At 41.9% G+C, this 27,716-nt stretch overlaps 1 protein-coding gene across 4 annotated transcripts in view; it reads left to right on the top strand.

Moving 5' to 3' along the window:
- Positions 1–23,798, top strand: part of cnnm1 (cyclin and CBS domain divalent metal cation transport mediator 1) — a 118,437-nt gene extending 94,639 nt beyond the window's left edge. For 2 of the 4 annotated variants that reach the window (XM_073026936.1, XM_073026935.1), the window contains 3 exons: positions 1,289–1,387; positions 4,168–4,287; positions 18,355–23,798. In XM_073026936.1, the coding sequence (XP_072883037.1) occupies positions 1,289–1,387; positions 4,168–4,287; positions 18,355–18,434 (299 nt within the window). In that variant the 3' untranslated portion in view covers positions 18,435–23,798. Of the gene's footprint in view, positions 1–929; positions 968–1,288; positions 1,388–4,167; positions 4,288–18,354 lie in introns of those variants that run through there. The other 2 variants (XR_012096074.1, XM_073026937.1) reach the window with 2 other exon arrangements.
- The last annotated feature ends 3,918 nt before the right edge of the window (positions 23,799–27,716 follow it).

The following is a 27,716-nucleotide window of genomic DNA, read 5'->3' as shown; positions in this document are numbered from 1 at the left end:
GCTCAAAGACGCTTTAAGTTATTCCAGTATCTGCTCAACATACTGCTGTTCTGTCTTGGTGTTCTATGCCACAATATTTTGTTGTGAAATGATAAGAATTAGTTGCTTAACATGTGAATTTCAACAAATATTAAAGCTTACACAATGTATCTTTATAGAATAAGGACTCAGCCATGAATTTTCATTTTCCTTTTCATCTGTCTCTCTTCCTCCCCTGAAAATAGGATTGAGAATTTATGTCAAGCAGTGACAGCAATATGGAGCATACAAGTTTCCCAAAGAATGCTTGAATGTACACTCGGTGGCCACTTTAATAGGTACAGGAGTGGAACCCAGTGAGGTTTTCTGCTGCTGTAGCCCATCCACTTCAAGTTTTGATGTGCTGTGCTTTCAGAGATGCTCCTCTGCCACCATTGTTATAACGTGTGGTTATTTGAGTTGTCAGTCTGAATCTATCTGGCCATTCTCCTCTGACCTTTCTTATTAACAAGGTGTTTTCGCCCACAGATCTGCCACTCACTAAATTTTTTTTTGTTTTTGTTTTTCACATCATTCTCCATAAACTCTAGAGACTGTTATGTGTGTGAAAATCCCAGGAGATCAGCATTCTCTGAGATACTCAAAGCACCCCATCTGGCACCAACAATCATTCCACATAGATCACACTTCTTTTTCTGTTTTGATGTTTGGTTTGTGCAACAACTGAGCCTCTTGGCCATATCTGCACACTTTTATGCATTAAGTTGCTGCCACATGATTGGCTAGGTAGATATTTGCATTAACGAGCACCTGTATAGGTGTACCTAATAAAGTGGCCACTGAGTGTGTTTGACAATGTTTAGGTGAGATAGGTTTTAAGAGCAGAACTTACAACCAAAAGTTGTAAAATTTTCATTTTTCTGTATGTGATTTGTGATTTCCTTTCACAGCTTTATGACATCCTCCCTTTCACAGAAGCTATGTACAGGTGAGCAACAGCTAGCTGTTTAGAAATTTACTAACAGAAACAGTATACTAATACTATATTAATCCAACAGAAGAGCACCCAACAACTGTTGACTGAAATTTGAACAGTTAACTCTTTGCATTCATAGTGTCCTATATGGTAAGCAGTGTTTTGTGTATTCTAATCCCTTTTAACCTTATAAGTCACTCCAGTTTGGTCCTGTGTGTTGAATTAATTTGATGTACTTTCTACTAAGGACAGTGCTATTTCTTTGTATGTACAAGAACCTGGTTTGAAACAAAGTATCTTTTCAAGCTCCACAGCTTTGTGTATCACTTACAGGTGGCAAATCAGATGGAATGATGAGCCCAACTGGTCCATTTTTCTTGGGAGCAGAACCAGTGAATCGTTCTGGTATAACTGGATTGAAGACTGAACAATGTAAGTATATTGTTCACATCAAATAACTTGCGACAAGAAATGGAAATATCAGTCCTTAAGCCAAGCAAGGTGCTAAACTTGAAAATGTGTTCCTTAACTCTAAATAAAATGTTAGATTCACTTCGTTCACTAATTAGCTTCATTATGCCAATAAAATATCAAAGATTATTATTAACAGTCATCTTGTTCACTGTTGTGCTAACATAGTGGTTACAGTACCAATGACCTGGTTTCAGTTCTGGCTGCTGTCTGTAAGGAGTCTCTGCGCCCTCCTTGTGACCATGTGGGTTTCCTCCGGGCGCCCTGGTTTCCTCCACAGTCCGAAGACGTACTGGTTGATAGGTTAATTGGTCATTGTAAATTGTCCCGTGATTAGTCTTAGGGTTAAATTGGGGGTTGCGGGGCAGCACGGCTTGAAGGGTCAGAAGGGCCTACTCCATGCTGTATCTCAATAAATAAATAAACAACAAATAATAGCAACTCACACAAAATATTGGAAGAACTCAGCAGACCAGGCACTGCGGGAGGGACTGAAGTAAAGAGCTGGGAAGTTGATTGGTGAAAGAAATAAAGAGTTGAAGAAGAGGGAATCTGATTGGAAAGGGTAGAAGATCATGGAAGAAAGGGTAGGGGAACGAACACCAGAGGGAGATGATGAGCTGGTAAGGAGATAAGGTGAGAGAGGGAGACAAGAATGGGGAATGGTGAAGGGGGTGGCCATTACAGGAAATGTGAGAAATCGATGTTCATGTCACCAGGTTGGAGGCTGCCCCAGAAGGAATGCAATGTGTTGCTTCTCCAACCCGAGTGTGGCCTCGTTTCACAGTAGAGGAGACCATGGACTGATATATGGGAATGGGAAGTAGAACTGAAATGGCTGGCCACAGGGAGATCCCGTTTTTTCTGTTAGACGGATTGAAGGTGCTCAGCAAAGAGGTAATAATGAGAAGAGGGCATGTCCGGGATGGTGAGGGTCCTTAATGATGGATGCTGCCTTCTGGAGGCATCGTCTTTGTAAGATGTCCTCGATGCCCATCTAAGTTCAAAGGTTCAAAGATCCAATTTGATGTCAGAGAAATGTATACAATATACATCCTGAAATGCTTTTTCTTCGCAAACATCCACAAAAACAGAGAAGTGCCCCAAAGAATGAACGATAGTTAAATGTGAGAAGCCCAAAGTCCCTCCCCAGTTTCGCCTTCCCGCACGTAAGCGACAGCAAGCAACGATCCCCCTCCCCCACCAGCAAAAAAAAGGTGCGTCCATTCTGTCACGAGCTCAAGTGTGTGCTAAGCAATGACACAAACCGAGGTTACCCCAAAAGGCTTTGCATTTCATCCGACATTCAACAAATCATAGGTTCTCTCTCTCCCTAATGAGGGAGAAGGAGGTGTCTCCCATTTTCACAGCAAGCAGGAGACTTAACAACAACCCGCTGGTTTACAATGTTAAAAGTCCGTTTTGTCACTTTTTTCAAGCTTTGTGTCCAAAGATCGCAAAGACCTCGGTCTACAAAAGATTTTCCGGCCTCCCGAATGACAGATGAGTCCCCTGCCATGACACCGACCCTCGATCCGCCCGTCTCCAGAGCCCCGTGATCTGAGGCTTCCGCACACATTCGAGATTCTCAGGCCAAACCCTTGGCGTGTCGAATAGCGGCCAGTCATGGAACCCCGAGAACAGGTCCCATTCTCGCAAAGAACCGAAGTCTGCATGTAACTCCAAGTCAGGGTCTTCAAAAGAACCCTGAAAGGGAAAAATAAAGATATTAAAGGTGGAAGTAGAGCAGTTTCCGAAGATGCAAGCAAAGTAGTCGCCGTTAGGGCGCCATTATCCCTCCAAAGCTCCACCTCCTAAGTTAGTCCCACTTGCCCTTGTTTGGCTCTTATCCATTTTCTATCTGTAGAAAAGACCAGCAACGTATAAGGTGATCTACAATTGACTGTCTATGATATGATTGACGAGTCACTTCAGCACTGAACCTAGGAAGTATAAACCCGAGGGAATATCTACACAACTGTGTCACCACCCACAGCAAGAAAAGTTTATCCTGATGAAGGCAAACTTTAGTTCAATAAGTATTTTTTGTGGGTGTAGCTAAACAGCAATATTTAAGTAGACTATAAGACATAGGAGCAGATTAAGGCCATTCAGCCCGATGAGTCTGCTCCACCATTTGATCATGACTGATCTAGCTAACAAAATTCCTCCTCATCTCTGTTTTAATGGGACACCCTTGTATTCTGAGGCTGTGCCCTCTGATTCGAGACTCCCCAACTATTGGAAACATCCTCTCCACATCTACTCTATCCAGGCCTTTCAGTATTTGATAGGTTTCAATGAGATTCCCTCACCTCACTCCAACAAGTACAGGCCCAGCGCCATCAAACGCTCCTCACCTGTTAACTCTTTCATTTCCGAATCATTTTGTGAACCTCGTCTGGCCTCTCTAATGCCAGCACATCCTTTCTTAGGGTGGAGACAGGAATATTTAGAAAACTGCTATCATCATGTACACTGTCCTGTATCCTATAACAGCTTCCTTTCAGTAGAGTCCTGTGAGCAACCCTTCTGTGTTCATTGCACCCACAAACAGTGCATGCTGGAGACAAATAAAAGGGTGGTTGAGTAAAATGTCAAAGCTTCAGAGCGGCCTTGTGAAAATAACTGGCAAGGAAATGAAAGCCCTTTCTTAATAAGTTAAAGATTTCAAGCAAATGCGCTGAAAGTCTTTACCCTTTTAAGCTGCATTCCTGCAAATTAACTTTGTTTATTTTCAGCTGGTGAAAACATCGGCAAAGTCGTTGATCCTGAGGTCAACAGTCCCGAGAGGAAAGAAGGCACTTCACTTAGCAGCAGTTCAGAAGAGACACTTGGCAAAAGACTTCTGAGAAAACTAAGTTAGTGCAAATTTTACTGTTTATTTAACAAAAAACAACCTGATCCTTGTGAAGTGCAATGCGTGTATTATGGCTGTGGTACATGGAGATTCTGTACTGAATGGAGGACAGGGAAAACAAACATATTTACTTCGGAAAGAAGAGAGCATTTTGGTTCAGAAAGCTTGCCCTGTCCATTGTGGACACAATTCCACAGTGTTAATTCATGTCCTCTTCCCTGGAAGACTGCTGCTTTTTAAGTCGACTTCGCTTCCAGGGGCTGTTACTGAGTATACGCAGGACTATAACGGTAGAGTTTTGCACAGTAAGGAGGCAGAATCAGATTTACTCTCCCTGTCTCATATGATGTGTAACTGTGGATTTTGGGGGTTGAAGCAAAGTAGAATTGAGATGTGGGATCAGCCATAATATCGAGTGTTGAGCAGGTTCCAAAGGGCTTATTGCACTGCTATTTGTTACCTTCATGTTCTTTTCTGACCATCTCAGTCTTTCCTGATAACTTGCTGCAAAAAAGATGTGAAAGCCAATTGATCAAACTAAACTACTTATGACAGTTTTTTGAATATATGTGACCATAAAAATGCAATTAACAATTTAAATTCAAAAAGGGAAAAGCAGAAATTTGTTTTTGCTTCAGATCTCACCCCTAAACTGCTGCAGTTGCAGTGATTCCCTGTGACCTGGCCTGGTTTCTTCCCTTCAAAACCAACATGTGTGACTTTATAGTCCCCTGTCTAATTGTAGGCTTTATTCCCAGAACTCAGAACAAAGCTCCGCCATTCATAATCTTGGACCTGATTACTACCACATCCTGCCTGGATCTGGGGGCCAGATTCGCAGAGTTTCTTGTCACCTCAGTTGGACTGCACTGGCTGCAAAACTTCAGGGTCTTTCAGCTCATGAAAACATCTGAGCAAGTTTCCTCTAGAAATCCTTTGGTCTCAAACCAAACTCGAGGAATACAGAATCGGGATTTCAGAATCAGAATTGGGACCGGCATATGTTGTGAAATTTGTTAACATTGTGGCAGCAGTACAATGCAATACTTGATAAATATAGAAAAAACTGAATTACAATAAGTATATATGTGTATATTAAATATTTAAGGTAAGTAGTGCACAAAGCAGAAATTAAGAAAAATAAGAGTTGTGAGGTAATGTTCAAGGGTTCAATATCCATTTAGAAATCGGATGGCAAAGGTGAAGCTGCTCCTGAATCTTTGAAAGTGTGCCTTCACACTTCTGTACCTCCTTCCTGATGATAATAATGAGAAGAGGGCATGTCCTCGGTGACAGGGGTCCTTGATGATGGAAACCAGGGGTGATGGTAGAGGCAGATACATTAGAGATATTTAAGAATCTCGTAGATAGGCGCGTGGATAAAAAAAAAATGGAGGGCTAAATGTGAGGGGAGGGTTAGATTGATCTTGGATAGGTTAAAGGGGTCACACAACATTGTGGGCTGAAGGACCTAAGCTGTGCTGTACTGTTCTATGTTCTATTGTCGACTTGCAGCAGCATCACATGGACACAGCATCAAATAAGGAGCATTGATACCCAATCTTTACAGGAAACAATGCAATTAGAAGCAAAAAAGGTCTATTTCAGTGCCAAGCGATTGAAGTGATCGGTGTTGTAGTGATTATTGTTGTGCAGGTTCGATCAAGAACCGAACGGTTGAAGGGAAGTAGCTATTCCTGAACCTGGTAGTGTGGGACTTTGGGCTTCCGTACCTAAACAGAAGAAATTCACATGCTGGAAATCCAGAGCAACACACACAAAATATTGGAGGAACTCAGCAAGTCACACAGTATCTATGGACATTTGACATGGACATCTATGGACATTTGACATATGGACATCTGTTGACATTTGACATATGGACATCTGTTGACATTTCGAAGAAGCCAGAATAAGGAGGAGGAGGGAGTGGAAGGAGTACAAACTAGAATGTGATAGGTGAATCCAGGTAGGTAGGGAAGGGAGAATGAAGTGAAAAGCTGGGAAATGGCAGATGGAAACAGTAAAGGGATGAAGGAAGAAGGAAAAAGGATCCCAAAAAGGAAGAAGTATTCTAAAGGAAAGATGACCCAATTGTGGCTAACAAGAGAAGTCAAAGCCAACATAAAAGACAGAGAGGGCATATAATAGGGCAAAAAATAGTGGGAAGTTAGAGGTTTGGGAGGCTTCTAAAAATCAACAGAAGGCAACCAAAATCTTTTAGGAGAGGAGAGACATGGGGTTGAAAGGTGTTGGATCAGTGTGGATAAAGCCAAGGAACTGCAAAGGTAAAAAAGACCCAGATGGGAGTTGTATACAGACCCTCAAACAGTAGTAAAGACGTGGCCTGCAAATTACTACGGGAGATAGAAATTACAAGCCAAAAGGGCAATGTCATGGGGGACTTCAATATGCAGGTAGGTTGGGAAAATCAGGTTGGTGCTGCATTCCAGAAGGGCAATTTCTGGGATGAACATGGCTTTTTAGAGCAGCTGGTGGTTGAGCCCACTAGAGGATCTGCTATTCTGGATTAGGTGCTGTGCAATGAACCAGAATTGATCAGAGAGCTTAAGGTTAAAGAACCCTTAGGGACAAGTGATCATAATGTGATTGAATTCGCCATGAAATTTGAGAAAGACAATCGAAAGTCAGATGTATCAATATTACACTGGAGTAAAGGGAATTACAAAGGCATGAGAGAGGAGTTGGCCAGAACGGATTGGAAAAGAAGACTGGCAGGGATGACAGTAGACCAGCAATGGCTGAAATTTCTGGAAGCAATTCAAAAGACGTGGGATAAATACATCCCAAAAAGGAAGAAGTATTCTAAAGGAAAGATGACCCAATTGTGGCTAACAAGAGAAGTCAAAGCCAACATAAAAGACAAAGAGAGGGCATATAATAGGGCAAAAAATAGTGGGAAGTTAGAGGTTTGGGAGGCTTCTAAAAAACAACAGAAGGCAACCAAAAAAGTCATTAAGAAGGTAAAGATGGAATATGAAAGTAGGCTAATATTAAAGAGGATACCAGAATTTTTTTCAGATACATGAAGTGTGAAAAAGCGTGAGTGGATATCAGAATGCTGGCAAATGATGCTGGAGGGGTGGTAATGGGAATACCGAAATGACAGACAAACTGAATAAGTGTTTTGCGCCAGTCTTCACTGTGGAAGTTCGGGGTATCAGGGGTCATGAAGTGTGCAAAGTTACCTTAGCTAGAGAGAAAGTTCTTGGGAAACTGGAAGGTTTGAAGGTAGATAAATCATCAGGACCAGATGGTGTACTCTCTAGGGTTCTGAAAGAGGTAGCTGAAGAGATAGTAGAGGCATTAGTAATGATCTTTCAAAAATAACTAGTTCCTGGAATGGTTCTGGAAGACTGGAAAATTGCAAATGTCACTCCACTCTTCAAGAAGGGAGAAAGGCAGAAGAAAAGAAACTGTAGGCCCTGTTAGTCTGGCCTCAGTGATTGGGAAAATGTTGGAGTTGATTATTAAGGATGAGGTCTCAGGGTACTTAGAGGCACAGGATAAAACAGACTATGGTCAGCATAGTTTCCTCAGGGGAAAATCTTGCCTGATAAACCTGCTGGAATTCTTTGAAGAAATAACAAGCAGGATAGATCAAGGAGAATCTGTTGATGTTATGTGCTTGGATTTTCAGAAGGCCTTTGACAAGCTACTGCACATGAGACTGCTTAACAAGCTACGAGCCCATGGTATTACATGAAAGATTCTAGCATGGATAAAGCAGTGGCTGATTGGCAGGAGTGGGAATAAAAGGAGCTTTTTCTGGTTGGCTGCTGGTGACTAATGTATTCCACAGGGGTCTGTGTTGGAAACAATTTTTTTAATATTATATGTCAATGATTTGGATGATGGAATTAGTGGCTTTATTGCAAAGTTTTGCAGATGATATGAAGATAGGTGGACGGGCAAGTAGTTCTGAGAGTGGTGAATCTGTGGAACTCTTTGCCATAGGCAGCTGTGGAGGCCCTTTTATGGTTTTTTTAAGGCAAGGTTGATACCTTCTTGATTGGTCAGGGCATGAAGGGATATGAGGAGAAGGCAGGAGATTGGGGATGAGTGGAAAATTGGATCAGCACTGATGAAATTAAGGAGCGGACTCAATGGGCCAAATGACCTAATTTTCCTTCTATATCTTATGGAGTGGGCCATCAGAGGGTGATAGGCAGGTGAGGAGAAAAGAGGAGGTGGGGGCAGAACAGGGAATGGAGGAAGAGTGAGGAGGAACAATTACCAGAGGTTAGAATGGTATTGGTCCATAACATAAAAAAGGTTTGGGGGGGGTGGGGGGGGGTTCCCAACATTTTTTATTCCATGGACTGATGCCATTAAGCAAGGGGTCCATGGACCCCAGGTTGGGAACCCCTGGGTTAGATTGTTCATGCCAACAGGTTGGAGGCTACCCAGGCAGAATATGAGGAGGCTTTTCTTCCTTCTGGCCAATGGTAACTGCGAGAAGATAGCATGGCCCGGATGGTGAGGATCTTCGGATGTTGCCTTCTTGAAGACAGTAGCTTTGTAGTTGCTACCAATGGTGGGGAGGGATTAGTGTGCAGAGTCTACTACTCTGTGCAGCTCCTTGGTGCTCTTGTGCAAATGAAAGCATGATGCAACCAGCCAGGGTGCTTTCAACAGTACCTCAGTGGAAGTTAGGTGAACTTGCTTAAACACATTTGGGACTGTTTATGTTTTTAGAGAAGTATTCATCCTCTTCCATTCAGGGGTTGAAAGGGGAATCTGATAGAGGTAGACAAAACAATGAGGAATCGATGGAGTGGGAGAAAGGTTTAGATAAGATCTGAGGAAGAACTTATTACTCAAAGAATTGTCAGAATCTGGAACGCACTGCATTTCTGCATTACTGTTCTTAATGCAGAAGTTTAAGAACATCATTTTTAAGAGCATTTAATGTTCTTAATGCTCCCAGTACATTTAAAAACTGACACAATCATTTGACTGCCACAGCATAGAAGTGCATGGACCAAATTCTCTGTAAGTAGGATTAGTATAGATAGGTACTTGATATTTGGCATGCTCATGACGGCTGAAGGGTCTTCTTGTGAGCTGTACAACTGAGAAACCTGCCAGTTGTAAATTTATTCCAGGTCAATTTTAAGCTAAGAATAATTGAAAATGAAATTGATCTACCGTGATATGGAGGTAACTGCAGTCGTTGCCTGCAGTAATGCTACGCCATGTGTGGGCAATCATACTGCTATTAGGTGGGCTCACAAATGAGTTAATCTGACTTCATAAGTTACTGATGTTGGGAGCCAGGAGCCACCCCTGACTTGCAAATGCCCTAGGGCAGTAACTTCCCTACAATAGCTAGCATACAGAGAAATGAAGATCCTCTGATAATATTTTGGTTCAGAGTCGTCCCGTTGCTTAGGAAGCAACCACAGTGAAAGAGGTTGTCCTTCAAGATTCTTTCTTGTCATTCTTCAGTACATGAGTGTAAAGGAGAATGAAATGATTGTTCTCCGGATCTGATGCAGCACATAAAGAGCACAATTTAAAAAACCACAGTTAATATAAATACCTTCTGAACCTGCATCCCATGTAGGCCGCTGCCATGGTCTTATGCAGCCAGCAGAGCCCTGTTGATTTTAAGATAAAATCTTTTTTTTTAAGATTAGCTTTATTTTCCACACCTACATCAATACCTCAAAACACAAGTGTTGTTTGGGTCGCTGACCAACACAGTCGCGGGATGTGCTGGGGGCAGCCTGCATGCGTTACCACACTTCCAGTGCCGACAGAGCATGCCCACAACTCACTAACCCTAATCGACACATCTTTGGAATGTAGGAAACCAGAACATCCAGAGGAAACCTACACAATCATGGGGTACAAGCTCCTTACAGATAATGCCAGGAAATGAACTACAATGTTCAGATCATTGGCACTCTAAAGCATTATGTGAACTGCTGCTACCCTAGATGTGATTGCAACTCCATACCAATCTAGGAACTGGAGTCAGCAAAGTTTACAGTGACTATGGATTCCAGAGCAGCTCCCACGAGAGACTGATTCTGAACTCTTGGAAATGAGTGAAGCTGCCCTAGCCATAAGTAGCTGTTACTAGTTAGTGTTGTCAGTGGACTAGCTGAAGGAGAGGGCACTTAAAGTTAGAGAACCTCAATCAGAACAGGAAATTTGATGCACTTCAAAATGAAACACGCTGAATAGTTTAGAAATTGCTCCCCTGCAGATTCCTGATTTGCACCAGCTGTAAGCAAGGAGACTCCAGTTTACTGATGTAAGTGTATTTATTGCCTCCTCACTCCTGTTTTAGTTCTTTCTATCAACATTGATGACCTAGTTATCTTTGTGTTGAAGATGTTTTTCTTAAATTTTCTTTTCAAATTTATTCCTCTGATTAAAGTTCAAGTTACATTTTTTGACTGAAGTGGAGTTCAGATTATTTCCAAGAGCAACACACACAAAATCTGGAGGAACTCAGCAAGTCAGGCAACATCTACAAAAGTCAACATTTGGGCTGAGACCCTTCATCTGGACTCATTAAATATTTCCTTCCATAGAGGCTAGCTGACTTGTTGAGTTCCTCCAGCATTTTGCATTTGTTGCTCAAAATTTCCACCATCTACCGAATCTCCTGTGTTTATATCTTTCCAGTGTTCTCTCTTAGGGGATTCTTCTAGACCTCTGCTACTTGCTTAAGTTAAATATCCACAAGGTAGAAAACAACCGGGAAGGATCCATTTCTCCATCACCTGTTCCATTTTCTGTACAATTGTGTGACAGTTAACTACGGGCATCAAAGGGTATGGGGAGAAGGCAGGGGAGTGCGGATGACTGGAAGAATTGGATCAGCCCATGATTGAATGGCGGAGCAGACTTGATGGGTCGAAATGGCCTACTTCTGCTCCTATATTTTATGGTCTTAACTACTTGTTATCGGTGTAGTTTCATAGCTGGATATGACAATAAGTTTGAATATAGGAATGTTTATTTATTTTTTTGAACACAGTGAGATTAAGGAGCAGTTGATTTGCAATTCTGGTCACCAGGAAGGATGTGGAGGCTTTTAAAAGGGTGCAGAAGAGGTTTGCTGAGATGCTGCCTGAATTACAGGGCATGAGCTGGTTGGGCAAACTTGGGTTGTTTTGTCTGTAGCATCAGAGGTTGAGGGGAGATTTGATAAAAACTTATAAAATTACACAAGACACAAGTAATGTAACAGTTAAAATCTTTACCCCAGGTAGAAATATCAAACTCTGGAGGACGTAGGTTTGAAGTGAGAGGGGAAAAGTTTAGCAGGTTTTCTTATGCACTTTCTCCGTAACTATGACACTTTATTCTGCATTCTGTTGTTTTACTTTACCGCCTTAATGCACTGTTGTAATGAAATGATGTTTATATATGGCATACAAGGTGAGTTTTTTTGCGGTATCTTGGTACATGTGAAATTAATTAATTTAATTAATTATTTATCAAATCAACTTATTTACCACCTTCTGCAATGAAAATAATCTCGGCGGGCTGAAAATACAAGCATGCTAATGGCTTCGTATTGCTTACATTTAACCTAGATATACAGGGCAATTATATGAGTGTTACTATGTTCAGAAGCCTAGGTGTATAGTTGAAGTTATATAAGATGATGTGAGGCTAAATGTAGAGCATCGTGTGTAGTTCTAGTCACCTACCTACAGGAGGAAAGAGTATAGAGAAAATTTACAAGGATGTTACCAGGACTAAGTTATAGGGAAAGGTTGAATAGGTTAGGACTCTATTCGTTGGTGCATAGGAGAATGGGGGGAAATTTGATGGAGGCATACAAAATTATGAAAGCAGACTTTTTCAGCTGAGGTTGGTTAAGACTGGAACCAGAGGTCATGGGTTAAGGTGAAAGATTAACTATTTAAGGGGAAGTGGAAGGAGGAATTCTTCACTCAGAAGAATGTGGAACAAGCTGCCGGCAGAGGTGGTGGGTGTGGGTTTGATGTAACATTTAAGAGAGGTTTGGATAAGTACATGGATGGGAGAGCTACGGTGCAGTTGCAGGTTGATGAGACTAGGCTTTGACATGGACTGGATGAGCCAAAGATACTGTTGCTCTGCTGTAGTGCTCTATAACTACAACTATGGCTAAAAACTTATCAGTACTTCAGGTATACATAAGTGATTCTGCAGATGCTGGAAATCTAGAGCAACACACACAAAATGCCTGAGGATCTCAGCAGATCATGCAGCATCTATGGAAGTGAATAAACAGTCAACATATTGGGTCGGGACCCTTCATCAGGACATTTCTTTTTGGAAAAAATCATATATAATAGTACGAATGGGTAGTGGGGTAGAGATCCATCTCTACTAAAGCCTCCCTAGCCTCCACTAGCCCACAAGTGTAGCACATGCTTAGCCCCTGCTGATCAGGGTCACATGAAGCCATAGGTGCAAGTGATGGATGGTCACACGAGCAGTTGGTGCACATCACAAGTCCTGGTTATGCGGCCACTAACACCAGGCAGACAATCTCTGAATAGTATTGATAAGGCTGGGGTCACCCATCTTGTAAAGACACTGCCCAGAAGAAGACAATTGCAAACCACTTCTATATAAAAAATTGCCAAGGACAATCATAGTCATGAGACCATGATTACCCACATCATATGACATGGCACGTAATAATGAGGATGAATAACAGGGACTGTGACAAGGAACAGGTGTATCTGGTTTCAAGAGTTCCTGCCCATCTGGTTCTGATGTTCATTAGTAGAGAAAACTGATTAGTGGAGCCATCAATAATGACCTATCATATTTGACAACTATTACTTCTCCTTCATGGGCAATCGCTCAGGTCCAAGGGTTGTTTGCTCCCACTAGACTCGTGGAAGAGTCTGCCCTTCCCCACATTAACCTCCCATCAGCTGCTCCAGATCCAGAGTGAAGGTAAATCTCTGTCAAGCCTAAGAAGGAGGAAGAGGAGAGGCTGTTGTCAAATGTGGTAGTTGATTGTTGACTGCTACACCCGTCACTTATTGTTGCCCGTGTACATCAAAACCAGATGTGTGGCAGCTTTGGGAACCAGAGCCGCTTGTTCCTCGTCACACTCACTGCTAATCATTTCTCACATTACACAAGCATTTTCCCCACTGTCTGACACACTGACAGTTGTTGGGCTTGCTTTCTGAAACAGTAACACGCCTCTAATTACTCTGTATGTCCAGGCTAGATGTGGATCTATTAGCATGTTGGTAGTTTCAGTCCATTGAGATTACTTTGTACTAAAATATCTTCAGTGCAGACGGTGGATGACATTTTAAACTCACTGTCTGCTGAGCCAAGTCAATACAATACATTGAACTGAATGAAGTTCTAATCTGTATTCATCACCTAACCAATGCCACTGAATAGAGGTCATTGCTCCTTATCCTCAATGGTATTTATAGCTGTCTGCATGATAGAAGATCTAACTGGACTTTGGTCATTACTTTTCCAGGAACTTGCCCACACACACGCTGGAATTAAGGAGATTGAGAGGGGATCTGATTGAAACATATAAGATTATTAAGGGATTGGACAAGATAGAGGCAGGAAATATGTTCCAGATGCTGGGAGAGTCCAGTACCAGAGGGCATGGTTTGAGAATAAGGGGTAGGTCATTTAAGACAGAGTTAAGGAAGAACTTCTTCTCCCAGAGAGTTGTGGGGGTCTGGAATGCACTGCCTCGGAAGGTAGTGGAGGCCAATTCTCTGGATGCTTTCAAGAAGGAGCTAGATAGGTATCTTATGGATAGGGGAATTAAGGGATATGGGGACAAGGCAGGAACTGGGTATTGATGGTAGTTGATCAGCCATGATCTCAAAATGGCGGTGCAGGCTCGAGGGGCCGAATGGTCTACTTCTGCACCTATTGTCTATTGTCACAGACATTTGAACAGTAGTGTTCTTTGCAATATAGCCAATTATTCTGACCCTGAGAAGTCCCATGCACAGTAGATCATTGGGCAGCCAGTTAGCAGTAGTTTGGCATGGTATTGCTGCACTGTCTGGATTGAGATTGTATTGGACTGTGACCACATGGGTTTCCTCTGGGTAATTCGGTTTCCTCGTACATTCCAAAGATGTACGGGTTAGGGTTAGTGACTTGTGAGCATGCTATTTTGGTGCCAGAAATATGGCCCCAGCACAATCCTCACTGATTTAATGCAAATGACACATTTCACTCTATGTGTTGATGTCCGGGCGATAAATAATGCAAACTTTATTTATTCATGAGGAAACAGGAATAGTGTTGACCGCGTGATCCCTTGGGTCCCTCCTGTAATCATGGTGGTTCTACTCTCAGACTCATTTTCCCACCGCCCCCAAATACCAGTTTCCCTCTCCCTGATCTTTCAGAAAGTTATCTGTCCCTTTAAATTCCTCCAGTGATTTAGACTTTCTCTACCATATGAGGTGAGGAATTTCACAGATTCACCACCCTTAATATTTATGTGTAGTTTTTCATAAATTCGATTGTATTTCATCATTTCCCTGTAAATGCTCACATGAAAATTAATCTCAGGGTAGTATATGGCGACATATACCTACTTAGATAATAAATTTATTTAATAAATTTACTTTTGACTTTGATCGTTAATGAGAAATTTCCACACTTCTCAGTTTTAAATGATTGCTGCTTAATTTCCATTTATGTCCACTTGTTTTGACACTCTGTCACTGGCAGATATATCTTGATGTCTACGCTACTCTACCCCCTTGGGATTTTGCAGGTTTCAATAACGTTACATACTTATTACAGATGCCTCCCCGATTCTTTTAAAGTTATGCACCAGAACAACTAGATCTAGAACTAGAGTTGTAAAGTAAATCAGCTCCATCACGAGCAGTGGCCTCCATAGTGTTCAGGACAGCTTCAAGCAGCGATGCCTCAAAAAGGCAACGTCCATTATCACCCAGGTCCTGCCCCCTTCTCATTGCTGCCATTAGGAAGGAGGTACAGAAGCCTAAAGACATACACCCAATGATTCAGGAACAGCTTCTTCCCCTCTGCCATCCGATTTCTGAATGGACATTGAACCCGTGAACACTGCCTCACTATTTTTATTTCTATTTTTGTACTACTTATTTAATTGAACCATTTAACATATATATATGTGTGTGTGTGTGTTTGTGTTCTAGTGTATATATGTACACACACACACACACACACACACACACACACACACACACACACACACACACACACACACACACACACACACACACACACACACACACACAGTAGTTCATCACATTTTTTCTCTCTGTTATGTATTGCATTGTACTGATGCCGCAAAGTCAACGAATTTCACAACATATGCCAGTGATACTTAACCTGACTCTTGATTCCTCTATACTGACTTGCAATTCTTCACCATTTAGATAATGGACTGCCTTTTGATTCCTCACACTTTCCCGTATTAAAAAATATTTGCCAGGATTCTAGCCACTCATTCAGTCGACCTATATACTGCTGCAGAGCTGAAATATCCTCATCACACAGAAACTTCCATTTATTTCTGTGTCGTCATTTATTTCCTCCCACATTTCAAAGTCATACAGATTAGGTTGTAAGATGTGGCATGCTATGTTGGTGCTGGAAGAACGGTGATAATTGTGGGCTGCCCCCAAACTCTAATAGTCATTGACGCAAATGACAAAGTTCACTGTATGTTTCAATATACGTGTGATAAATAAAGCTAATATTTTTAAAACATTAATCTTTTTTGTAAGCATGGGAATGTCTGCGGATGCTGGAAATCCAAAGCAACACAACAATTGCTGGAGGAACTCAGCAAGTGAGGCAGCATCTGTGGAAATGAATAAACAGTCCCCCAGTTTTTTACTCTGGCTTCTTCCCCCTACCCTTCCAGTCCTGAAGAAGGTTTCAGCCCAAAATGTCAACCGTTTATTCATTTCCATAGATGCTGCTTAATTTACTGAGTTCCTCCAGCCTTTTGTGTGTGTTGTCAATCTTTATTGGGTTCCCTAACCAGCTTATTAATATAAATAAGATTAGCTTTATTTGTCATGTGTATGTAAATTTGTCATTTGCATCAAATCAAATCCGCAAGGATTGCGTCGGGGGCCACACTTCTAACACCGCCGTAGCATGTCTGTAACTTACTAACCCGAAGCTCTACATCATTGGAATGGAGCAGGAAATCCACAGTCACAGGGAGAACATACAAACTCCTTTCAGACAGTGGCAGCAATTAATGTACCACAGATAGATGATTGTCGATTGAGGGCCATGTACTGATCTGTGGAGTGTTTTACGAATTACATCCTTCCAGTGTGAAAAAGACCTGTTGACTTCACTTCTGTCTACCTATGCATGCTAATAGATTACCACTAATGATAATTAGTATTAGTGGAAGGGATATTGCTTAGCAAGGAAACCATGTAAGCTCCCTTATCTGAAAGCGTATTCCTGTTCAGTAGTACCAGACATACTGCATTTCAGCATGATGTGCCCTGCCTCAGTAATTCATACCATCAGTGCCACTAGAGTGAAGTTCTGGGGCAGAGCACATCATGCTGAATTGAATGTGCAGAAGGGGTGAACCTAATGGCACTTTTTATTTAAAGGGTGTGGTGGGAGTTGTTTTCAGAACATTCTGGGCACACTAAATTGGCGCCAGAATAGAACATACGAGGGGTGATTGATAAGTTTATCGCCTAAGGTAGAAGGAGTCAATTTTAGAAAACCTAGCACATTTATTTTTCAACATAGTCCCCTCCTACATTTACACACTTAGTCCAGCGGTCATGGAGCATATGGTTCTTGGACCTCCAGAAAGTGTCCACAGATGGGTGATTGATAGGTTCGTGGGCTAAGGTAGAAGGAGATGAGTTATACAGCTCTCGATACATGCACATGCAGTTCAACTCTTTGAATGATTACGCAGAAAGTTTGAAGTTAATAACTCATCTCCTTCTACCTTAGGCCACAAACTTATCAATCACCCCTGCTGTGGACTCTTCCTGGAAGTCCAAGATCCATATGCTGCACGACTGTTGGACTAAGTGTGTAAATGTAGGAGGGGACTGCGTTGAAAAATAAATGTGCTAGGTTTTCTGAAATTGACTCCTACCTTAGGCCACAAACTTATCAATCACCCCTCGTAGAAGAGTACAGCACAGGAATCGGCCATTCGGCCTACATTGTTATGTCAAACCAGCTAAAGAGCAGATCAAAAACACCCAAATACTAATCCCTCCTACCTACACCATGGCCACATCCCTCCATCTTCCTATCCAAATGTCTCTTAAAAGCCTGCAATGTATTTGCCTCTACCACCACACCAGGCAGCACATTCCAGGCATCCACCACTCTGAGTAAAAAAAAGCGTACCCCACACATTCCCCTTGAACCTCTCCCCTCTCACCTTCAATGCATGCCCTGTGGTATTAGACATTTCAACCCTGGGAAACAGAGACTCCCTGTCTATCTATGCCTCTCATATTCTTATAAACCTCTATCAGATCTCCACTGCCACAGAGAAAACAACCCATTTATCCAGCCTCTCATGACAGCACATGTCCTCTAAACCAGGCAGCATCATCTTCTGCACTCTCTCCAAAGCCTCAACATCCTTCCTATATTGAGGCAACCAGAATGTGTACCAACACTTGTGTGCTGCCCCAGTACATCCTTGGGTGTATCATTGTTAACACGAATGACACATTTCACTGTATGTTTCAATGTCTCACATAGTCTAGTGTAGTTTTGTGTGTTGTTTCATGTAGCACCAGGCTCCTGGAGGAAGGTTGTTTCGTTTTTACTGTGTTCTGTACCATCAGTTTATGGTCAAAATGACAATAAACTTGACTTGACTTGATAAATAAGTGAATATGAATGACATTGGAGTCTCAAGGGCTTAATATTCCACCCACCACAATGACATGAGAGTTTGTTCCCTCATTTAAACCACAACGTTTCAATCTAGGTTAGGAGGTTAGAAAATTGATACTTGATCTTCAAAGTACACATTCACTAAATAATTTGTATTTTTGTTTCTGTGAAGGTAGCAGAAAGAGGAGGCAATCTAGAGACAGTGAGAAGAGCTCCGAGGAGAACTTGAATGTACCTCGGCCAAAGGTCTGAGTGCCAGCTCCGTCACTGTTGCAAGACCAGAGCAGAAGAGCCGTACGAGTGCTGTAAGGAGCAGGCCCCGCTGATTGTGAACCATTCCTGGCACCAGAACCCAAGTGATATGAAGTGATTGCCCAACAGTGGTGCAGAAGACGGAAGTGATCAGAACTGGGCCCAAGTGTCACAATGAGTTTCTTCCAATTGGTTCTGGTTCAGGTTCATTTATTAATCACGGGTACTTGGAAACATACAGTGAAACGTGTCATTTGCATTAACAACCAACACAACCCAAGGACGTGCTGGCAGCAGCCCGCAAGTGTTGCCACACATTCCGGTATTAATATAGCATGTCCACAATGCTCAGCGTTTCAATTGTGATCAATTTACCATTTCAATTGGTATTTTTTGTTAAACATTTTTTTATTAATGATGCTTTGTTTCAACCACCTCTCAAAGGCTTTGTTTTTTTGAATTACGTGATTTTAGCTTTTTAATGTGAGGGATTGTATGACATACTTATTTTCCCTTTATTCCTGTATTGGGATGTATCAAGCATCTTCTCCCTCTGGTTCAGAAGTGAAACAACTCTCAGGTTTCACCTGATAAAATGATCTCTTTGCTCAATGTAAACCAAGCATGTAACAGTCCTTATTACTGCAGGTTGAGTGTCGAGCTGATAGGGCATTTCTGCCCAACTAGTCCATGCCAAGCTGTGTTCTGCTTCATCCAATCAACCTGCGCCTGAACCATGACCCTCCATACCCCTCCCATTCATGTACTTATCTAAATTTGTCTTAAATGTTGAAATTGGACCTGCATGCATCACTTCTGCTGGCAGTTCTTTCCTCACTCTCAACACCCTCTGAATGTAAAAGTTCTTCTCACATATATTTCACCTTTCACCCTTAACCCATAAGACATAGGAGCACACAATTAGACCATTGTGACCATCGAGTCCGCTCTGCCACTTCATCATAGCTGATTTATTACCCCTCTCAACCCCATTCTCCTGCCTTCACCCTACAACCTTTGACTCCCTGATTAATCAAGAACCTCTTGACCTCTGCCTTCAATATACCTAATGAACTGGCTCTCTGAAGCAATGAATTCCACAGATTCACCACTCTCTGGCTAAATAAATGTTTTCTAATCACTGTTCTAAATGGACAAACTCAATTCTGAAGCTGTGCCCTCTGATCCTAGATTCGTCCACCATAGGAAACATCCTCTCTCTAGGCCTTTCAGTATTTGATAGGTTTCAATTAAATCCTTAATTTTTCTAAACTCCAGTGAGTACAGGCCCAGAGCCGTCAAATGCTCTTCATTTATTAACCCTTTCATTCCTGGGATCATTCTTGTGAACCACCTCTGGGTCCTCTCCAATCTCAGTGCATCTTTTCTTAGATAAAAGGCCCAACAGTGTTTGGGCCACAATACTCCAAGTGTGATCTGAGCAGTGCATTATAAAGCCTCAGCTTTACATCTTGCATTTGTACTTTAGTCCTCATGAAATGAATGCTAACATTGCATTTGCCTTCCTCATCACTGATTCAACCTGCAAGTTAACCTTTAGGGAATCCTGCACAAGGACCTCCAAGTCCTTTCACACCTCTGATTTTAAAAATTTTCTCACCATTTAGAAAATAGTCAACGCCTTTTGCCTTCTGCCAAAGTGCATGACCAGGCACCTCCCTACACTATGTTCCATCTGCCACTTCTTTGCCCATTCTGCCAATCTGTCTCCTCCAGATGCCCTGCTTCTTCAACACCACCTGTTCCACAACCTATCTTCATATAATCCACAAACTTGGCCACAAAATCACCAGTTCCTTCATCCAGTCAGCCAGATGAGATGGACCAAAGGACATGTTTCTGTGCAGTAGTTCAAGTAAATTGGTTTATATTTTTCAGTTATTTTTAAAATACACTAAAATACCAAATTAATTAAAAAACAAAGTAAAATATTTTTTTTAAAACACATCATCCAATTTACCTTTCCAGTTTCTAAGATATGTGTCTAATTTTTCGAATGATACCTTCATACAATTCATGTAGCACAGGAACAATCCTTCAGTCCACAAAGTTTTACTAAGCCAATTAAATTAGTAATCAAATGGCCAACTAAACTAATCCCCCTGTCTGCCCAATGACCATCTCCTTCCATTTTCCTCACATTCATGTGCCTATCCACACGTCTCTTAAAATTCGCTAAATGGCCAACCCAGGCAGCACATTCTAGGAACTCATCACTCTCTCTGTAAAAAAAATCCAACTTGCTCCTCATATCTCCTTTGAATTTGCCGTCTTCCAGCACATTTGAAAAAATCAGCCTCTTCTCTGCTGGCCATTGAGGAAGTGAGCCATCTGCAGAGATCCAGTCTCTGTTCACAGAGCAGTCCTCATGAATGAAGAAGCACAATGTGGAATTAGGTTGGTGGCTCCATTCCAAATGAATGGGATTGTGCTATTGACATAGAGCTTATGGAGGTCAATGCAAAGTGCATCCAGCTTCTTGCTCAAGATACTTGTGCTCTGAAGACCCCATCCATGGCCCTGTGTTGGATCTCCAGCTTGGTTTTGGCTTGTGTAGCATTATTCTAACTGCATAATGGCTGTCGGTTAGTGTTGGCTCAAGTTCTGATACTTAATGTGGTAACTCTTTGCAAATTTTAGTAATGCCTCAATGTCACATGAAATTGAACAGAGGAGAAGAGAGGAATTACTTCCAATTTAAAATCAGTCTTGAAGGAGGAATAAAACTCTTAATGAAAAGCAGGCATGGTTTTGAAATATGTGTTTTCTGGGAATGAAATCTGATTTTTAGTTATGGAGGATTTTTTTTTCTTAATTTGTTGCCAAGAGAAGTATAATTCCCAGACCAGTGGTGTTTGGCTAGAAAGACACCATTGAAAAATTAGACGACTTGTCCAAGCCAAACCAGTCAAGTGGCTGTTCCAGATGACAGCAACAGAGTGTAATGACACCATTTGCAGTGAGTAACTCAATGTAGCCATCAAAAAACAGATATTTCCACTGTGTATTGTAAAGCTGTACAATCTGAGGTTAGGTGTAATTGAAAACCTTTAACAGAATTAGAATCTGTATTTTCCCATTGGAAAATCAGGTTTCCCCATAAACCACAAAGGTGAAGTTCAACTAAGAGTATTGACTAGTTTGTCAGCAAGTAAATCATAGCCTCAATGATTTAAGAGAATCTTAGGCACATGGATGATAGAAAAATGGAGGGCCATGTGGAGGAAAGGGTTAAAAGGGCATTGCATGGCATTTAGCATGACGTAATTACAATGTGAGGTGTTCCAGTGTTCAGAGATCAATTCCCGCACCGTTCTGTAAGGAGTTTGTACATTCTCCCCAGCTGCTTCAGTTTTCTCCCACACTCTAAAGTTCATAGCTTGTAGGTCGTTGTCCGGTGATTAGGTTAGGGGTAATCAGGTTTGTTGGGGTTGCCGGGATGGTATGGCTTGAAGGGCCTATAAGTGTTGTATAGTTAAATAAAAATAAACATATTTTTAAGGGTCGATACAAGATCGTGGGCTGAAGGGCCTGTACTGTTTTATGTTTTTGTTAAAATGCAGTGTTACAGAGAAAGTGCAGAAACCATAAAATTCAAGGCTCATGGTGAGGTAGGTTGTGAGATCTAGAGCTCATTTTTATCACACAATAGGTCTGTTCAAGAGCTTTAGAACAGCAGACTAGAAGCTGTCTTTGATTTTGATGATGGATTTCAGGCTTTCCTGTCTTCTGACTAGTGGAAGGGAGGAGAAGCAAGAATGACCGAAGTGTGAGAGGTCTTTGATTATGCTGGCTGCTTTCCCGAGGCAGCAGGATGGAGGGGAGGCTGACTTCTGTGATCAGCTATGTGCATAACCCTACAGTTTCCCATGGTCTTGGGCAGAGGGTTTGCCATATCCAGACATGTTTATCCAAAGAGGATTCTTTCATTGATGAATCAATAAAAATTAGTGAGGATCAATAGACATACATCAAAATTCCTTTGCCTTCTGGGGAAGTAGAGGTACTACTGAGCTTTCTTGTCTGTAGTGTTGACATTGTTGGACATCTTTTTAAGAAATGACCATCTTTAACCGTGGATGTGTTTCAACTTTGATACTTGAGTTCTGATTAGAAAGTTGTTCTGAGTGAGCTCCTGTGGGAACTGAGACTTTTATTTTTGCAAGCTTTGGTTTGTAACAGCATGAAATTAACTTTACAATTAACAGTCCTGGAAAAGAGCATCTGAAGGTTGGAGTAACACACAAAATGCTATACAAACTCAGCAGGTCGGGCAGCATCTGTTGTTCTTAAGCCCATCGCCCCTTCTCAGCCGACAGCAGCTCACCAGAGTCCTCTGTCCAAGGCCAGTCTTTCAAGTTGTCCCTAGATGAGGCCCATCTTATGTCTTCTATGCGAAGATGCTTCCTTTCCCAGAGGTCTTTGGAGCTTCTGTAGCTCTAGGCTTTCTTAGCATGGGGTTGCTAGCCCCTTGCCCAACCTGCTTCTGTTTGCAGCCCATCTGTGGCAGAGTTGGACAGCATCTATTGAGAGATATAAAGAGTTAATGTTTTGGGCTGAGATCTTTCATCAGGACTGGAAAGGAAGGGCACAGAAGCCAGAATAAGGAGGAGGAGGAGCACAAACTGGCGAGTGAGTAATAGGTCAGACCAGTTGAGGGGGAAGTTGGGTGGATGAGGGAGGGTTGATGAAGTCAAGCTGGGAGGGGATAGGTGAAAGGTAAATGATCTCTGTCCAAAATGTCCACCCTTTATTCCTTTCCATAGATGCTGTCGGACCAGCGGAGCCCTGTAGCATTCTGTGTGTATGTGTTATTTCTGGATTTTCAGCATCTACAGAATCTCTTGTGCTCAGAAGGTGGAAGGATGTATTGAGGTTTTAAATTAACTATTTCATGCCCTGCAATAAAACAAAAACCGCATTAACCTCCGTGTATGTTCCTGACATTCACACTTCATATCAGTTGTATAATAAAGCATAATTTTTATATCCATGTACTTGTTAAGGTTTTGAAGCTGCATATTCAAGTCTTTAGAACTGATTTAGCGCATGCCAGAATAACACACTAAAGCAATAGCCCCAGCAATATACAATTGGTGAAACTCTCACATTACCTGATAACAGCCTGCATTTATACAGAGTAACACACACAAAATGCTGAAGGAATCATCCTGAATGAAAAATTAGAGATGACAACAAATAGTTTCACATGAGCTGATCTTGCCAACTGCATGCCCTCAATAATAAACTCATGTATTTTCAAAATGAAGCCTCTATGAGCCATTGTATGCTTTTACGTACAGATTTATTATGTATATCGACAATAAATGTTTTATAAATCCATTATGCTTGTATGGAACTGATTCTTCATCTGAAACATAAGTGAAGGGCTCCGTTCATTGATGTTGGAGGTAGACCTGGAGTCAGAATTGAATCAGAGGGAACATGACTTCAGATTTTGGTTGTAATTTCATAATTGTATTGAATTCCATGCCAGCTAATCATTCATGGTAATCTGAAGCCTTGACCGGGGTCGTCTGAGGTGACTGGGAAGATTCTCAGTGGAGGTTTCTAACAAAGAACAATGATGAAATAATTGAACATTTGAAGCTGTTTTAGATTTACAGCTGCCTGTAAATCTTTTTGTCTCCCCTTTTGCACTACGTGTATAATTTATATGTTTCTTATTGTAGTTTATAGAATTTTAAAATTCTGTATTGCACTGTACTGCTGCTGCAAAACAACAACAAACTTCACAACGTATGTCAGAGATACTAAACCTGATTCTGATTCCCTACTGTTGCCTGCCTGGAAAGGCTGAATTTTCAAAATTGTAAATGCTAGCAGGAAAAACATAATTTCCACCTTCCACTCTGAAACGTGACAGGTGTGCTTCCTTGAAACAAGTAAACTATCCATGGCATTGCCTGGCCTTGCTGTCATGGAGTTGTTTAAGCAACGCCTGTTTTGTTTTGCAACCCTGTGCTTTTCCTGTTGTTGGAGGCAACTATGGCTGTTAACAAGGCATTCCTTACATTGTTAATTCAGCAAGTTATTGCCTAGTTTTCCCACAAGTCTCTGCACTTAAAGAAATCTGCAACTTTTGGTTGCTGTTCAAGAAGGTTTGGAACACAAGAGATTCTGCAGGTGCTAGAAATCCAGCATAACACACATAAAATGACTCAGCAGGTCACACAGCATCTATAGAGAGGAATAAACAATCATAATTTCGAGCCGAGACTCTTCACTCTTTCAGACTGAAACATCGGCTCCTTATTCCCCTCCATAGATGCTGCCTGACATGCAGAGTTCCTCCAGCATTTTGTATGTATAACTAAGAATATATAAACACTTCCACAAAGAATTAAAACCTTCAAAGTTCCTGTTTAGATGGTGCTCATTTTGAGAAGATGTCAATTTTTATGTCTTGGACTGTACTGCTGCCATAAAGCAACAGATTTCTGGCAAATGTCAGTGATAATAAGATCATAATACATAAGAGCAGAATCGGGCCATTCAGCCCATCGAGTCTTCCCTGCCATTCAGTCATGGCTGATTTATTTTTCCTCTCAACCCCATTCTCCTGCATTCTCCCCATAAGCTTTCACACCCTTACTAATCAAGAACCTATCAACCTCTGCTTTGAATATACCCAATGACTTGGCCTCCACATCCGTCTGTAGAAATTAATTCCATAGAATTACCACCCCCAGCTAAAGAAATTCCTCCCCGTCTCTGTTCTAGATGAACCTGATTCTGATTCTGAATAAGCAGAATGCAGATGAGAGGGAAATTAGTGCTGACTGAAACCTAGTTTGTGCCTCAGTTGATACAGATAGCAAATAATGATACACATAATGTGCCGTTATCCTTTGATCAACGTGTGTTGGTGAGCTCTGTGAACCATGGAGATGTAATGCAGATATAGTTGTTGTGTATGTACAGTATATACAGCCAGTGGTCACTTGATTAGTAACATCTGTGCAAATATTTAATCAGCCAATCATGTGGCGGCAACTCAACGCATAAAGGTATGCAGGCATGGTCAAGGCGTTCCGTTATTTTCCCAGACCAAACATCAGGATGTGGAAGAAATGTGATCTAAGTGACTTTGACCAGGATTGACTGTTGGTGCCAGACAGGGGTCTGAGTATCTCAGAAACTGCTGATCTCCTGGAGTTCTCATGCACAGCAGTCTCCAGAGTTTGCAGAGAATGCTATGAAAAACTGAAAGCATCCAGTGAGTGGCAGTCTGGGTGAAAACGCCTGGGCAGACAAGATGGCGCCGGTGTTCATCGGCGATGTTCTGTGGGCTCCAGAAAATAGTTCCAAAAGTTTTTTTTTAACACACTTCTTTTGATTTACTCTCACTGCAATTTGCAGCATGAAACTTCTGTCCAAGCAATGGACTTTTAAATCAGCTCAATGATGTTCATATGTCACACTTAACTGAAGGACTTGGCGAATCAGACAGGCACAGCACCATTAAGAGGCTGAAGGATTGTCACCTCGGCCAAAAGCAAGGCAGGAGGGTGGAACTCTAAGCCAGGCTAAAATGCAGTGGGATGAGGCCTCCTCTACACAACATCTAGTTGGCAAATGTGCAGTAGCTGGAGAACAAGACTGAGGGCCTGAGGGTAAGATTGCTGTATTGAAGACAACTGAGAGTCCGTTCCATTGTATGTTTGTTTGAAACGTGGCATTCTCCGAGCACGCCAGATACAGTGATCTGACCCAAAGGCTTCTCATTTTACAGAATGGACAGAACTGCTGATTCGGGAAAGGCAAAGGGTAAAAATGTGTGTTTTGTGATAAACTCTCGTTGGTGCTCCAATTTGACAAACTCTCATTCCCCTGACTTGGAACACCTAATGGCCAAATGCCGTCCATTCTATTTACCTCGGAAGTTCTCCATAACCCTGACCGCAGTTTACATACCACCAGCAGCTGACTATAGTCAAGCGCTCGCAATACTGCATGATGCTGTCTCCAAAGAAGAAATAGTTCATCGCGAAACTGTTCAAATCATAGTCAGAGACCATGTTTTTTGAAGAAACCCCCGCTCAATTACTTGTAGCACCAGAGGCCTCAACATACCGTCAAGATAGGAATTGCTTACCGTTCCTTGCCCAGACCACATTTTGGTAAGTCGGATCACTGGCTGTCATTCTCCTACCTCCATACAGGCAAGAGCTAAACAGCAAAGCTTCAGAGATTAAGACAAAGAGGTGGTCGCGGGAGGCAGGGGAATGATTACGGGATGGTTTTGAGTTAGTGGACTGGGCCCAGAAGCCCTGGATGAACCATGAGATGCAAAATCTGCTGAGAGCCAGATCAGAGGTATTAGACTCCAGTGACCAAGAAAGTTACAAGAGATCCAGGTACAATCTCCAGAAAGCCATCTCTCGGGTGAAATGGAAATTCCAGACCATATATCAGCTCTTATAAAGTTAAATCAAGCAACATGGGATAGAGCAAGTCTTTGCTTCCAGATGAGCTCGATGCCTTCTATGCTTGCTTTAAACATCAAAACATGGAGGAACCATCACAGACTCCCAAAACCTCTCGATGATCCTATGATTTCAGTCTCTGAAGCCTTTTGTGTGAGCTGCCTTCAGAAGGGTGAACCCATGAAATGCATCTGGCTCAGCTGAAGGTCTTGACTAAAGACCTGTGCTGATCAACTGGTTAGTGTGTTCACTGAGATTTTTAACCTCTCTCTTTGGCAGTGTGTGGTACCCACCTGCTTCAAGCAGGCTTCAATTAAACTGGTGCCCAAAAAAGCATAGTGACCGGCCTCAATGACTATCACCCAGTGGCACTTACATCCACAGTGATGAAGTGTTTTGAGAGGCTGGTGATGAAACATATCAGCTCCTGTCTGAGAAGCTACTTAGATCCACTCCAATCTGTCTAGTGGAGCAACAGGTCCACAGCAGATGCCATCTTATTGGCTCTTCACTCAACCCTGGAACATCTGGACACCAAGGATACATATATCAGGATGCTCTTCATCAAAGTACAGCTCAGCATTCAATACCATCACCCCCTCAAAACTAATCAATAATCTCCAAGATCCTGGCCTTGATACCACCTTGTGAAATTGGATGCCAGATTTCCTCACTTGTAGACCCCAGACAGTTTGGATTGGCAACATCTCCTCCACGAGGGTGATTGAAAATCTGGCTGAATAGTGTCAAAACAGCAATCTCTCATTCAATATCAGCAAGACCAAGGAGCTGAATATAGACTTCAGGAAAG

Source organism: Hemitrygon akajei, chromosome 23, assembly GCF_048418815.1.
Source record: "Hemitrygon akajei chromosome 23, sHemAka1.3, whole genome shotgun sequence".
Taxonomy (NCBI): Eukaryota; Metazoa; Chordata; class Chondrichthyes; order Myliobatiformes; family Dasyatidae; genus Hemitrygon; species Hemitrygon akajei.
Note: the sequence above shows the minus strand (reverse complement) of the source record. Positions and strands in the feature narration are given on the sequence as shown.